The following is a 15948-nucleotide window of genomic DNA, read 5'->3' on the forward strand; positions in this document are numbered from 1 at the left end:
TGTTCAGCAGCAGGAGATAATGGTAAAGGCTGACCCCCATGCTCTCATGTTACCGACCCTTTTGCACAATATGAAAACCATTACCAATGAAATTAATAGGCATCAGGTTTAATATGAACAAGGGGAAGTACTTTTTCCACACAATGGCAAGTTAAACTGTGGAACTCATTGCTATGGGATGTTGATGGCCAAAAGTATAACCGGGTTCAGTGAAGAAAGAGATAAAGGATAGATCCATCAATGGCTATTAGCCAAAATAGTCAGAGATGCAACCCTAAACTTCTGTCAGGAAGGGAAGACGGGTGGATCACTCCCAACTACCCAGTTCTGTACACTCCCCCCTGTTGGAGACAGGATGCTGGGCTAGATGGACCATTGGTTTGACCCCGTATGGCAGCCTATGTTTTTATGTTCTCAAGTTACATACAAATGGCAGGGGAGAGGGTGAAACCCAGAATCCCTCATGCACAATAACTCGATCCAGCCACCCCCCCATGCAAGAAATATGGGCACTTGGACTTTAATTGAAGTGAAGATATATTTACCATTGAAATAAACTGATATTGGAGGCCAGGGCATAGACAGTTGTGAGCCGGATCTAATGCTGCAGCAGCCAGCATGAATGCTGGACACAAACCCTAGGAAAGGCACAGCACTAACAAGTTCAGGGCAGTTCTCCCTACTTCTCACAAGGCTTGGAACAGCCAAGCACCCACATGGGGTGCAGGAGATGCGAACCACAGCAGCCATGCTAGGCCTGGAGGGTTATTCCATCTCCACCTCCTGCATGGGGAGCTGCTGTTCGCTTCTCACCCATGGTACTGGCTCCGGCACATACGGGTCGTAAGTCCATTTAGGGAAGACGCGCTTGTACAGATTCAGCAGCACAGTGTCCTGGGATTTCAGCTGCCCATCAAAATGACACTTCATGTGACCATGAGTCCCTAGGCAAAGCAAGCAACAGAAGCTGTTAGCTGCATTTTGCCTGCTCCTCTTCCCCAGCCCAGGGAAGAGCAGACAGTGTTTGAATACGGATGCAGGGACAGTGAGTGTGGCCCAGCACCATGAGAGGAAAGCAATGGAATGCTGCATGTCAAACCTGGCCTACCTAGCGGCTCTGTGATGTGTCCTCTGCGGCCCCACTTGGTCCTCAGCTCCACCGGCTTAAACCACAGCACATCCTCTGCCGATCAAAGACAAGACACACATGAGAAACAGGCCACAGTAGTCTCCAGCTCCCCAGCACCCTGCCACACAGCTAGCAAACCAGGCAGGACTAGAGCAGCTGTGAGTATGGCAAGCTGCTGCACACTGGCCAAAGAGCTATAGTGTGCATTCACCTATAGGCACGGCCTGAAGAAACCAAATCGCTGCTACATGGATGGACGTACTCGGAACATGAGAGCCTCTCTGCAGGGCAGGGGACACTTGCTGAGCTATCTGGGTCACGTCAACACGTATGTCAGAATGTTCACACTGAGCCCAGCTCTGCACTTCCAAGTCTCAAAGGCTCTGGTTATTGGAAATCATGACACTTTTCTATGGAACCGCAGGGTCTCCAGAGTCACACAGGACCTGCTGTACCATCCCACCGCGCACGCCCCCCACCCCTTTGCCCCACACACACCATGTACCTCTGTTAAAGAACATGTACCGCACTACAGCCGTCTTGCTGAAGATTTTGAAAGGGTGACCACTGAGCACCAGCCGCTTGATGAGGATTCTGTCTGGATCCACTGAGAGCAGAAAGCCTGTGGCAATGAGGTCGTGCATTCCTGTAGAGCAGAACTGACATGAATGCCACTGCTCAATGGGTCCTAGAGCAGGGCAGTCCCCACAGCAAGAATAAGGACAGGGCCATTACTCCAGAGACTGAGGGAGAGCAGATAGGCAAGTTAACCCTCTCAGAACCCTTGACAGATGATTAGGGCACGACAGATGCGTGGCAGCATTGGAGAATGGGACCCAGATCCATCAGTGGAAGCTGGAAACCTCTGCTGCTAGGATTAGCTTTCATTTCTCATTCAGTCACCCCCTCAGCGCTCACTGACTTACCGTTACTCCTTTGTTTAAACAGTAGCACCGAGGCAGGAGGGAAAGTGATGGGAGCATAAACAGTCACCACCAGGGCTGCATCAGGCCGCAGGAAACGCTCCAACTTGTGCTTATCAGCTAGAAGAGAGAAAGCACCAAGTAAAACTCAGTTACCAGCCAGTGCCCTGCAGGGGAGCTCCAGGACCCAACACCAACAAGCAGCAGGCCAGCCACAATGCACACTAATTCGGACTCTTCAGGTCCGTCCCCTCCCTCCTTCTGCTCAGCCTTGGAAGCACCCTCAGCAGCACGGGGTTGTGGGTCACACGCAGCCCCCCCTCCCTCCAAAATCACAATAGGCTGTTGAGAGCCAACCCCTTGGAAAAGGAGATCACCAATTCAAACTATAGAGCCTCGCCCAATCCCAAGCAAGGATGAGCCCTACCAGTACCACTTCCTCACAGTCCTAGGTTATGCTGCCCAGGCCAATCCATCCCCCTCCAACAAATGGACTCAATTCCTTTCCCCTTGAAGCCGACAGCCAAGATATGCAAGTCCTCAGAGTCCCTTCAGCCAACCCAGGTTTCCCACCAGAGACCCCAGCCAGCAAGGGGTCTGCACAGAAAGGGAGCAAAGGGCCCCACTCTCTATATGCAGTTTGTCCACCAGTGGGTCCTACACCCACCCGAGCTATGCTGGGAGTACAGAGGGGAGGCACGGAAGCGCCTGAACCCACAGTGGAAGATCAACTCCTCCTTGGCTTTCACTGTCTCATTGTTGCCCAGGTTCCGCCTCACCACAAAGTTCAGCACAGACATCTGCAGAGAGAGGGAGAAAGGCAATGCTGAGGGGCCAAGCTCACCTGGAACAGGATGGTTGCAAGGCTGAAAGTCACGGATGATACAGAACAGCTCCGCAAGCCAGATGTCTTCAGTGTCTCAACAGCTCACAGCCCCGGTGCTTCAGCCAAAAGGCTGCCATATCTTCCTTTTATGCCAGAGAATCCCCATCCCCACCAGAGAAGCCTCAGAGCCATAAAGGGTTTATCAGCAAAACTTCAGCCAGGTTCAGACATTCTGGCTTAAACTATCATGGCCATCTGCATGCTATTATGACTCCCAGAACCTGCAGAAACAGCTTCAACCCCAACCCGCACAAGAAGTTTTGAACTGGATTCCTTGTACACCCAGCAAAGGCCCCAGGAAGGCCAGGAGAACACCAAGCCCTGTATCAGCAAGAGGGGAAAGCTGCGTGCAAGAGGCACAGTGGCTTTCCAGCTCTTCTGGATGTTGGCGGGTTACAACCTGTGGCATACTCACCTTCTGCTCATGGGGAAGCAGTGAGAATAGGACCAGAGGCAGCCCCTGCCTGAAACTCTCCATCACTGAGATAGGAACACTACAGACGTGAAGCGTAACATACCAGCCAACCTGTCGAGAGAGGACAGAGACAACAGTTAATGCAGGTTCCCAGCTGTCGAGGTGTGAAGGAGCAAGATGGAACATGCGTGCGAGGAGTTGCCTGGGCGCACAGGCTGTGGGGTAGAGAAAACAGGACACCAGTACTACCTGGGATTTATCTACAACACAGGAACAGGCCTAGCCAGCAGTGCAGCAACTTCACTACCCAACCTTGCCTGCCAAGAGCGAGGAAACACAGCAGGGAAGGAGGCAAGATGGAAAACATCAGGGGAAGATAAATTAGCCAAGGAAAGGCAGGTACCGCAGCCCCTTCAGTTTCCTCTTTCTCTATCTGCCGGAAGACATGCTTCCTGGTTCGGGAGAAGTCCTGGAACTGGAAGATCCTGGCATAATCCCTGGGGAGATTCTCTTTGGGATCCCAAGGAGAAGTCCGGAAACTCTTGAGCCCCCTGTACTTCTGGAACCTGGAGGACAGAGTTTCAGAGACTTTACTCAACAAATCCTATAGCAGTTAGCAAGCAAACACCCTTGCGCCTGGTGAGGACTTCTGCATTATACCTTTACAGGGACTTACACCACATGTGGTCTCAGAGAGCAAGGGGGAATTCATCCTGCTCATAGGAGAGATCTGAGCATGGAGAGTCAAGAACACTCTGATGCCATCAGCACCCAAATGAGCCCCACCGAAGGGGACTGTCACTGCACCAGCCCACTGGATCAGACAGGCACAGGTGAAGGATCTAGTCTGACGCATCCACCCACATGGGTTCTTGCTACAGGAAAACTCCACCAATTTCACTGAGCAAACTAGAGCATGCCGAGTCCCATTTCCCCGTTGCATACTGCCGGTCTCAAAGCCAGGACAACTCCAGGGAGAGTCACTAGGAGACTTGCTCCTTCCACCCTGGCATGAGGTTTCTTACCGGACTCTGGCAGGCAAGTTGCGGGGGGTGTCCACCTCATCTGGGAACATTTGATCCAATCTCTCCTGCGTGTACTTCTCCAACATCTGCTCCTCATCCTCATCCAGCTTCTCGTCGTATAGGTCATCCTGAGTAGACTCTGCTACAGCCATGGTCTCACACTCCTCCTCTACAAGCTCCTCCTCCTCACTGCTTTCCCCAGCCTGACACAGACAGCATATACTAATCTTGATGTGCAGAGTCCACAGGCAAGTGTACTTACACACACACTCCAGGCAACACTGCAGGGGCTGCATGCATCTTGTACAATGCAGAGCACAGTCCCCGCATGAGTTTAGATAAGAGGGTAGCTGACTATGACAGAGGGAGTAATACAAAGGGGCATGTGGCTGCATCAGATTCTACTCTTTGAAATGTGGACACCAGCCTGGCTGTATGTTGTGCCCTTTCACTGCCTGTCCGGGTGTGGAAAAAACAGACAGTCTGCAGGGTGGCAAGCACACTAGTACTCGGACACAACCTACAATATCAACCTTTTGTTACCTGGGAAGCCTCTTCCATCAAATCTTCATCCTCCATGTTATTCTTCTCCTCCTCCTCCTCACTGCCATCTTCTCCATCATCCACAATCCATGCAGCCTGGTAGCTGGATGTTCCCTTGGGGACCTTCACCACCTTTCTCCTTTCCTTCAGCGACTCTGCCAGATTCCCAGAGTGATTAGTACTGCATAGGCCTCCCCCACCTCTTTACCTACAGTAATGCAAGACATGGCACTAGGCTGCTCCCTCTCATTCCCCTTTACAGCTGTGTGGACAGTCAGACGGAAGAGCAAGTTAAATGAAACACGTGGAGGGATTTACAGCAATGTATCTTCCCTGTGCAGAAATCAGTAACCAGAATCCAGAGACTGTTCATGCATCCCTGGGATCTCACCATTCATCATCCCTAATGCCAGGATTGGAGAGCACGGCTCATTCCCCAGCAGTTAGGAATAACCCTGTGCTATACGGCCATCAGCAGACAGATGCTCGGGATCCCATGACATGTCCTCCAACGATCTGACCAGCTCAAATTCAGAGTAAAACTGGAGAAGCTATGCAGCCCAACCGTCAGAGGAAGGGCCTGTAAATAGGAGTCAAGAGGGGCCTGGGTTCAAAGCTAGATACTATGCCCAGCCTTAAGCTTCTCAGCTACAGCTCGTAAAAAGTAAAAACTTCACCAATAATCTAAGGAAAGGCTAGAGATATATTGCCAGCACTGACCTTCTGCCTCTTTCAGCTCCTCCTCAGTGGGCCAGGTCTGTTCCCCCTCCATAGGGTCAGGAATCACCTCTGATTGCAAAGATTCCTGTCTTCTAGGATCTGCCTTCATCAGGACCTTAATGACTTCCTCCATCTCAACAACACCGTTTACAGAATCATCCTAGCAGACAAAGTCGTTAAGTGAAAACCCACTCAATTCTAGCTGCACATTGCAGTTTGAAGCAAAGGACTAGCCCCTCCACAACCTCTCCTTACCCAAGGCAATCTCACCACTAGCAAGAAAGTACTCACCCACAGTACACCCCCTATGCCCATTGTAAACATTGTGCTCTATCCAAAGAGCTCCTCTGAGAGGGCAAAGCTTTACAGTCTTCCTCGAACCAACCTGACTGCATGACCACAGGTCCTGACTGTTGGAAGCGAAGGGATATTTAGGCCTGACAGATGCCTACTGTGGCTTTTCATAGTCTGTTTTGATAACATTTAACATAAGCATAAGGAGAACTGCACATGTGTAAGAAATTGAAGACTAACCATGTTTGTGAGAAGAAAAGCTAAAGTAACTAACTAAAAAAAATAAATACTAGTTTGAACTAACACGAAACCTGCACTGATGGGGGAGAGGAGTTAATATGAAAATGAAAGACTAACAACATATGTATAAGAGAAGATAACAAAAAGTTATAAGTAAGTGTGTAACAACGGGAGGTTAAAGCTGTACTGTCCAGTGCTGGAGGAAATTGTGAGGAGATTGTCCCAATGAGCTACCTCTTTGTGAGTCACTGATCACTACTTGCCAAGTGTTTTGCCTTCAGAAAGATGTATTAGACCCATCTGCTGAGTAACTGAATCTTAATCCAGCACTGAATTTTAGATAACATTGGTTCAAAGACTCCTGCAGCTTCTAAACGATTACCAGGGAACAAATAACTCTCAGTGGGCCATTCAGAGTCCAGAACCCCATCCTACCTGTATTTCCATGTCCTGGCCCTTCCTCTGTTGGTCTTTAGCCATTCTGGGGTTTAGAGAGAAAGGGTCTGGAGGGGCATCAACCTGCGTCATCTGGAAGTCTCCATGTCCCACGATATGCACCAGGCTGTTTACATTGAGGGTCCGTCCCCGAACGAAGCCAGATACCTTCAGGGTCCCCACCAAGTCACTATCGTGGCTGGGCACAAACTCAGCCTCTTGGGCAAGCAAATAGGCCCGTCTGTCACGGAAAGTAAGGTGGCGCTGCTTCTGGGCAGCAAGGTGCCTCAGCAACAACAAAGACTCTTGCTCAGTGTTCAGGGGGAAGAGTTTGGCCTCCGGGAAGCGCTTCTCAATGGCTTTGCCCAATTTCTTCTTGGCATCTGTCTGTTTCTTCTGTGGGAGATCAGCGACTCCATGGACAGCAAGGGCTAGCAGACAGCAAAGAGAACAGCAGAGTTAACAGTCAAAACTCAAAAAACTTCTGTTGACCACAGTCAAGAAATAATGAGACAGATGAACACTAAGATTTTCAGAACCAGAAGCGATCAAGTTTGTGATACATTCACACTGTAGGTTAAAAGAGAAGCCTCACCCATTCAGAAAAAAAAAGACTTTCAGTCACCTTACAAACTGGAAGGAGGGCAATCTATACTGAGAAAGCACTCGCTAGGGCAGGGATCATCAGCATTAGCCACACGGTGTACATCAGAACGGCCATACTAGATCAGACCAATGGTCCATGTAGCCCAGTATCCTGTCCTGACAGTGGCCAATGCCAGGTGCCCCAAAGGAAATGAACAGAACAGGTAATCATCAGGTGATCCATCCCGTCATCCATTACCAGTTTCTGGCAGCAGAGGCTAGGGACACCATCCCTGCCTATCCTGGCTAATGGCCATTGATGGACCTATCCTCCATGAATGTATCTAGTTCTTTTTTGACCCGTTATAGTCTTGGCCTTCACAACATCCTTTGGCAAGGAGTTCCACAGGCTGACAGTGCATTGTGTGAAAAAATACTTCCTCTTGTTTGTTTTAAACCTGCTGCCTATTAATTTCATTTGGTGATCCCTAGTTCTTGTGTTATGAGAAGTAAACAACACTTCCTTAATATCATATCCCCCCTTAATTGTCTTTTTTTCCAAGCTGAAAAGTTTCAGTCTTATTAATCTCTTCTCATATGGCAGACACTCCATACCCTAATAATTTTTGTTGCCCTTTTCTGAACCTTTTCCAATATAACTTTTTTGAGATGCGGCGACCACATCTGCCTGCAGTATTCAAGATGTGGGCGTACCATAGATTTATATAGAGGCAATATGATATTTTCTGTCTTATTACCTATCCCTCTCTTAATGATTCCCAATATTCTGTTTGCTCTTTTGACTGCCACTGAAAATTGAGTGGATGTTTCCAGAGAACTATCCACAATGACTCCAAGATCTGTTTCTTGAGTGGTAACAGCTAATTTGGACCCCATCATTTTATACGTATAGTTGGGATTATGTTTTCCAATGTGCATTACTTTGCATTTATCAGCATTGACTTTCATCTGCCATTTTGTTGCCCTGTCACCCAGTTTTGAGAGATCCTTTTGTAGCTCTTCACAGTCTGCCTGGGACTTAACTATCTTGAGTAGTTTGGTATTATCTTCAAATTTTGCCATCTCACTGTTTACCCCTTTTCCCAGATCATTTATGACTATGTTGACTAGGACTGGGCTCAGTACAGACCCCTGGGGGACACCACTATGTACCTCTCTCCTTTCTGAAAACTGACCGTTTCTTCTTACCCTTTGTTTCCTATCATTTAATCAGTTACCAATCATTCAGAGGACCTTCCCTCTTATTCCATGACTCCTTACATTGCTTAATACTCTTTGGTGAGGCACCTTGTCGAGGCCTTTCTGCAAATCTAAATGCTTGAATATATTCACTGGATCCCCCTTGTCCACATGCTTCTTGATCCCCTCAAAGTATTCTAATAGATTGGTGAGGCATGATTTCCCTTTACAAAAACTATGTTGACTATTCCCCAACAAATTACATTCATCTGTGTTTCTGACAATTTTGTTCTTTACTATAGTTTCAACCAGTTTGCCTGGAATTTAAATTGGGTTTACCAGCCTATAATTGCCAGGGTCACTTCTGGAGCCCCTTTTAAAAATTGGCATCACATTAGCTATCCTCCAGGCATTTGGTACAGAATCTGATTTAAATGATAGATTACAGACTACAGTTAGCATTCCTGCAATTTCACATTTGAGTTCCTTCGGAACCCTTGGGTGAATACCATCTGGTCCCTTCCAATATATTTTGTACCCTGGTATTACTGTGTCCCATTGATTATCCTCATTCCACCAAGTTTCAGTAATACCTATTATATCCATATCCTCATTTAATACGAGGCACTCTAGTTCACCTATCTTATTATTTAGACTTCTAGCATTGGTATATAAGCACTTTAAAAACTTGTTACTTTTTAGCGGTCTCCCATTACATGATGTAATTGAATGAGACTTTTTTCATTTGACTGTTTATCATTAGATCCTACCTGTATTTTATCATCTTCCATCCTCTCCTCCTTACTAGGACATAGAGAATCTCCATTAATAGATTCCCCCCAAGGGATGTCTCTGTCTGAACCACATTCTCCTCTGCACCTGTCGGCTTTCCCCCAGCCCTCAGTTTAAAAACTGCTCTATGACCTTCTTAATTTTAAGTGCCAGCAATCTGGTTCCATTTTGGTTTAGGTGGAGCCCATCCTTCCTGTATAGGCTCCCCCTTTCCCTTTCCCCCAGTTCCTAATAAATCTAAACCCCTCTTCTCTACACCATTGTCTCATCTGCACATTGAGACCCTGCAGTTCTGCGTAACTGACCCTGTGCGTGGAACTGGAAGCATTTCAGAGTATGCTACCATGGAGGTCCTGGACTTCAATCTCTTACCTAGCAGCCTAAATTTGGCCTCCAGGACCTCTCTCCTATCCCTCCCAACATCATTTGTACCTACATGTGCCACGACCATCGGCTCCTCCCCAGCACTACCTAGTATTCTAGATGGCTCGAGAGATCCACAACCTTCACACCAGGTAGGTAAGTCACCACGTGGTTCTCCTACTCATTGCAAACCCAGCTATGCATCCGATGAAGTGAGCTGTAGCTCACGAAAGCTTATGCTCAAATAAATTGGTTAGTCTCTAAGGTGCCACAAGTACTCCTTTTCTTCCAGCTATCTATGTCTCTAATGATTGAATCACTCATTACTAATATCTGTCTCTTCCTAATAACGGGAGTTCCCTCCCCCGGAGAAGTATCCTCAGTGCAAGATCATCTAGAAGGAGGGTCCCAACTATGGGATCATTTCCTTCTGATCTAGTCGGATGTTCTCCTTCCCTGAGACTTTCATCCTCCTCAACAGCACAGAAGCTGTCAGACAGGAGATGGGACCATCTCATCTATGTACATCTCTGTCTCCCTTAGCTCCTCCAGCTGAAGATGTATGGATGTAGATTCATTTGTGCCCACTATGTAGCACATTTAAATGTTCAAAATGCTAACAAGTGTTCAAAATGTAGGCAGCAGCCTGGATCCAAGATGCCTCTTATGTCTTTAGATCCCCAGCATTAACTCAACAGGGGTGCAATCACAGAGTGACGCTGCAGGGGACGGATGACATTGGATCAACTGATCTGCACTCCAAGCTTCTAGATAGCAAGATCCAGCGGCCACCCACCTGCTATATGGGGGTTCTGGTTACTGCATCAGCTTCAAGTCAAGAACTCTGGAATCTCTTTAGACACCCTGCTCCAACCCCCTGCTTTTTAATTCACCTACCATAGCTGGGGAGCCCCTGCGCAAAGAGGCAAGAGAGGCAGTAATCTCCAGTGCTGTCCCAGCCGTCGAGCGGATCCAGTACAAATAGCAGGGTATCAGCTACTTTTGCCAGGTCTAACACAGCATGAAGATTCCCTAGAAACACAATATCAGAATATGGCAGAACGAGACACTGATGAGTTTCAGCAGAACACAGTGGAATACTAGGAGCCAGCACAAGCCTTCCTGTTCCTTCAGGGTTTCCTTACCCACGTGGGCCGTCACAAAGCGCCATCGCTGTTTAAATCGGGGGCAGAGCAGCACAAAACCCTCTACTCTCTCATCCTTACGCACAAGGGCAGACTCGTCACTCTGAAGCAATCTCAAGGCGTCGTGGGTGGCCACCCCAGCGTGCAGGGGGACCACCACCACCAGGTGAGGCGGCCCGTCTTTGCTGCCCAGGTTTCGCTTTTCTGCCAGCACCTGGGAACAGAAACAGCGGGCAATGAAGCTGCCCCGCCCGCATCGCTGCTGGGGCGGGCGGCTCCGGCCCCCCGCGTGTCACGGCCCACGGCTCGCCCCGCTCGCTCACCGCCTCCTTGCGCTGCCTGCGGAGCTGCAGGGCCTGGTGCCTCCGGTCCGGCTTGGTCAGGTCCCGGCGCCGCCGGCTCAGGGTCTTGGCGGGGACGCGGCCTAGGGGAGAGAGCGGCGGTCAGCGCGGGGCCCCCCCCCGAGGCCGGGCCGTCAGCGCGGGGCCCCCCCCGAGGCCGGGCCGGGCAGGGCGGTCAGCGCGGGGCCCCCCCCGAGGCCGGGCCGGGCCGTCAGCGCGGGGCCCCCCCCGAGGCCGGGCCGGGCAGGGCGGTCAGCGCGGGGCCCCCCCCGAGGCCGGGCCGGGCAGGGCGGTCAGCGCGGGGCCCGGTAGGGTCTCACCTCCCGCCCGGCGCTGGGCCCTTCCGCGCGGCTTCCGCCCCTTGTGCGGCTTGTTCTGCTGCTTCAGGGCCCCGGCCCGGTGCGCGGCCTCCGCGCCCGCCGCCATCTTGTCGCCCGGCCCTTCCGCTTCCGGGGCCGCCCACGTGCGTCACCCGGAAATGGAATCTTTCACATCCGCGGAGGATGCTGGGAGTGGCCCAGGGAGCTCGCTCGCCGGAACCCCCCGCCCCGGCCCGGGGTGACGGTGCGGCAGGCTCGCGCAGGGCCGAGGCCGCGGGGGCTCTGAGCTCGCTGCGGGGCTCGCGCGCTCGCCCAGAGCCCGGAGCCGCTGGGGCGCAGACAGACGCGCAGCGAGCCCCGCCCCCAGCGACCCCCGGCCGGGCCCAGAGGCCTGAGGGCGGAGCCTGGCCGGGGCCCCCGGCTGCAGCTGGCGCCCACCCTGCCCCGGGCGGCGGCGGCGGCGGCAGCGGCAGCTCCAGCTCCAGCCATTGTGCAGCATGGAGCCCGAGCCCCAGGGCTGATCACGCTGCACCGCGCAAGGGGACACGCCTCGCGCCTCTCCCCGATCCAAACCGGGGAGAGAGGTTTTCTCGGTCCGCCTCCCTCCCCTTCTCGGGAGATCCGTCGCTCCCTCCGCCAGCAGGGCCAGGTGTCCTGGAATCGCAGGGCTGGAAGGGCCCTCAGGAGCTCATGGAGGCCAAGCCTCTGCTCAAAGCAGGACCAAGCGCCAATTTTTGCCCCAGGTCCCTAAATGGCCCCCTCCAGGATTGAACTCACAACCCTGGGTTTAGCAGGCCAGTGCTCAAACCACTGAGCTATCCCGCCCCCCAGCTTACGCAGCCCAGGCACAAATACACAGATGTGGATGCAAACATCTGACCATGCCTGCATCACCCCTACGGAGCTCCCCTTGCTCTGGGCCCAGGGCGTGAGCCTGGGAGGGATGGAGGAGCGTGGTGAGGCAGGGAAGGAGTGGAGATGGGCAGTGTCCATCTCTACTGGTGTTAGGCACCGTCTGTGGCTGACGGTAAGTTGTTTGGCTCCCTCACTCTAGTGGGGGGGCAGGGGAAATACACCGGAGGAGTCAGAAGGATAGTTGCGTTGCCATCCGCCCAGGGATGAAGCCCCTTCCCAACAGGCCCTGGGGTGATCAATATCCACCTGTAAGCCATGGTGATCTGGCCTGCGAGGGAGCTCCAGGATTCACATGGGCAGCAACAGACTGGATAGTTCCAGTCCAAGTGCCTGCTGCAGTGGAATACAAGGAAAGCCCCTTATGCGTGCCGCATCTATGACAGGACACTTTCCTCTGATGGCTCTGAAGAGTCGCTGGTTCTTAGCCACAGCTGTGCATGGGAGCCTGGCAGCCATGATTCAGTGCCCCCCTCCTCTGCCTTCCCTATATGACATTACTTTCCTCTTTCACTTCAGAAGTGCACACCCTGGTTTCTATACCCAGGCATTACTCAGAAACACAACCATCCCGCAGAGATTCCCATGTTTTACCTGCCCTTGGATTTTATTCTCTTAGCCCAGGCCAAGGCTCTGTGTTCGAAACAGGACAGATGAGTCATTTAGTGGGAGCGCCAAGCAGCTGCCTCTAGATTCTGTGGACCTCAAACAAGATTGTCATTATTTCCAGAGAGGACTCCTCACCCCTAAAGCAAACAAGGAGCTGAAGACAGGTGCACAGAGGAAAAAGCAGAGAGATTTGGCCACTCATATGGCAGGGAGCAGACAGGGAGAGTTTTCTGAAGCTGGAGGGAGAGACAGTTCCTCACGGGAACACACTTATCACCTTGGAACAGACACCAGGCATGGAACTGCTCAGAGTCCAATCTCACAAGGGGGAAGCCAGGGCAGGAAACAGCACATGAGGCGGGGGGGGGGGGGGGGAATGGGACACGGACGGACAGGGGGACATGACAACCCGCAACACCCCTGACAATCCTAACTTCTGACTGGATGAAGATGAGCCTGACAGCTACCTGTTCCCTAACTTGGCCAGCAAATCCTGGTCCCCACACACTGCAAGTTGCTGGAGAGGGTCTCGGAACTGCCTGTCCAAAGACAAAGGCAGAGGAACCCCAATAGAAAGAATAACTCCCCTGTCAGCTCCTGGATAGGGGTCTCACACTCAGTGCAGGGAGTCCTGGGGAGGCAACATTGCCCCAAGGGGAATGGAACACTCAGACCACTCGGTAGGGACCCTCCCTCCCTGATGGGGGTAGCATGGGCAAGGGCTCTTGGGAAGTCATTCGCTCTATTGTTTATTAGAGGATACATGAGAAAAAACAAGCCACATCCCATATCAGCACATCTGAAGGGAGGGGCCGCACAGTAATGACTACCTCTGCTCTTTAAATATAGACACAGCCACAGACTGAAATGTGTTTTCTTCTATCAACTGTAACTGCACAGCGCAAAGCTGGGCAAAGGAGCCTGGTGACAGGAGTGATGCTCAGGTAACCGAGTCCTGAGGCTCCCAGGAGCCCCTCCTCAGAAGAAATGGGGAAGACAGAGACCTTTGTGGTAGGGAGGGGAGTTGACCATTCCCCACCTCCAGACAACAATCCCTACAGCCCAGCCAGATTAGCCCCTGGGAGCATTTCAAAGAGAGGAGCCTGAAATCCCATAGCACCTGTCTCTAACCCTCTCACCAAACAGGGACATAGTGGCCTTACAGCTGAATAGAAGAGGCAGCCTATTCCAGATACAAACTACATTGGAATGCAGTGACTCACCTGCCCCTTCTGTGACTGGCCTAGGGGATTTGGGTGCCCTCTCCTTGGGGGTGTCTGCTCATTCTTACACCCGGCTACCCACAGGCATTTCACCAGCTTGCTTTCATCATGGTGAGAAGCAGGAGATCTGTGATTTCACAGTACTTTGGTCACCTGGCAACAGCCCTGCTGCTGTGGGGAAATTCAGCCATTGGACTGAAGTGGGGCTGGGCTTTCTGATTTGTTGGGTTCAGCTTCTGCAGCCTCTGCCTGTAGAGCATCGGTTTGAATGGGCAGGAGTCTCCTTTGTGACTCAAGCCCAGCTCTTGTCAGTGGCTGGCAGCTTGTCCCTCTAATTCAGAAACTAAGGATTTGGCGATGCCACAGAAAAGGGCATTTTCTTCTCTGCCTTTCAAACGTGCATTCCATCTCAGAGGCAGACATTTCCTTTGTCTCGCAGCAAAGGACCTAGCCACAGCATCTTTAAAGTACTGCTCAGCTTAGAAAAGTGGGTTTCTACTTGTGAAAATGGCTCTTCAATCCTCAGCAGCTCTCTGGGGTGCATCAGGGTCAGGGCAATTCATCCTAGTGACAAAGTGTTAACTGATTATCACTCCTGCTAGTTCATGGTGCCAGTGCAGCTCTCAGAGCAGATTCCAGTCCTGCTTGCATATCAACAACATTGCTTGCAAAGCTGAAAGTCTCTGAAGGAACAGTTAACTCATGGGTCGCATTACTACAAGATTTCGTAGAGGCCAGTTGCTTAGTGGGATTCAAAGAAGGATGAGACATTCACCTAGATAATGAGCACAGCCATGGTTTCATAGGCAGGATGCCCCTTTTGTAAGATGGCCATAAACCCTCCTCTTTCACTCTCTAGCAGGGGCCAGGAAAACTGCCCCTTGAGGGACACGTTATTCCATAATAGCCTTCTGCAGGATTTTTTGCATCTTCCTTTGAAGCAGTTGGTGCTGGCTATTGTCAGAGGCAGGACGTTGGGCTAGATGGACCCCACATCTAACCCCATTTAGTGATTCCAACCTAAGGCAACAGGTATCCCCTGAGGACAGAGTTGGCTGGAAGAACCTTTATTGCTGGTGTTGGCACACAAGATGGAGACCCAGCTGGTCTTTCAGATTCCAGGTGGACCGTTCAGAGCAGGCAGTTAGAAAGAAATCATTGCACTTGTAAACGGAACAAATTTGAACTGGAGTCAGACACAGCAGCAGCCTCTTAATGAATGCCCAGCTTACCAAGTAGAGCCGCTGTTAAGTACTTGCCGCACCAAGGGTACGACAAATTTGTGGTTTTTAGGGCCCACCCTGCTGAAGGAATCAGAGTGAAATGGGGAGGGGGAAAGGCTGGGGCCCAGGGGCACATCTGGGAAAATCAGAGCCACAGCTCACATCAGTTACTTCAACACTTTATTCATCAGTGATGTGTACAGCTATGTACATGACAAAGTAAAGCCGGCCTGTGGGAAAGCCATACAAGCAGCAACTTTCCAGACTCGGTCATGTTTTGCCTACGTCGTCTCACTGGAATAAGCCAAAAAGAAACCAACACAGGTAGGAGACTATTCCCCCATCCCCAACTTGTATCCCTGCCAATCATGCCTGTCTTTTAGCATTAGATCCAAGAAGCAGCCCCAGTCACTGCAGAAGAGGAATGGCTCTGATGCTCCCTCCCTCGATCAGCTGTCTATGTCGTTGGGCAGCTTAACTGGACACATTCCCAGCTTCTATGGGCTGCTTTCCCCCAAACGGATTCATTCCTGAGTGCGCTGATCACACTGGTTACGGTCAGCAATCATCCAGCCAGGAATGCTCACGCACTGCTGGGCCTAAGGGGACCCAGCTACTGACTGCC

General features: G+C 51.3%; 1 protein-coding gene and 1 non-coding gene across 3 annotated transcripts; both read right to left on the bottom strand.

The window, feature by feature from the left end:
* Positions 1 to 92: 92 nt before the first annotated feature.
* Positions 93 to 11483, bottom strand: TSR1 (TSR1 ribosome maturation factor). Of its 2 annotated transcripts, none has more exons than XM_077836305.1 (15): positions 11357 to 11483; positions 11019 to 11119; positions 10696 to 10909; positions 10448 to 10582; positions 6611 to 7041; positions 5642 to 5801; positions 4922 to 5076; positions 4379 to 4581; positions 3757 to 3919; positions 3354 to 3464; positions 2720 to 2852; positions 2056 to 2172; positions 1635 to 1775; positions 1109 to 1183; positions 93 to 944 (listed from the first exon to the last, which is right to left on the bottom strand). In XM_077836305.1, exons 1-15 carry the CDS (start codon positions 11460 to 11462, stop codon positions 766 to 768), a joined length of 2424 nt encoding a protein of 807 aa, XP_077692431.1. In that variant the 5' UTR covers positions 11463 to 11483; the 3' UTR covers positions 93 to 765. The 2 variants fall into 2 exon arrangements, 1 of the variants encoding a protein (XP_077692431.1); XR_013348225.1 differs by having other exon boundaries at positions 809 to 944; positions 1655 to 1775.
* Positions 3048 to 3138, bottom strand: LOC144276743 (small nucleolar RNA SNORD91 family). The gene has a single exon (XR_013348321.1). It is a non-coding gene; the product is annotated as a small nucleolar RNA SNORD91 family (small nucleolar RNA).
* Positions 11484 to 15948: the final 4465 nt, after the last annotated feature.

This window comes from Eretmochelys imbricata, chromosome 17 (assembly GCF_965152235.1).
Source record: "Eretmochelys imbricata isolate rEreImb1 chromosome 17, rEreImb1.hap1, whole genome shotgun sequence".
In the NCBI taxonomy this organism is placed as follows: domain Eukaryota; kingdom Metazoa; phylum Chordata; order Testudines; family Cheloniidae; genus Eretmochelys; species Eretmochelys imbricata.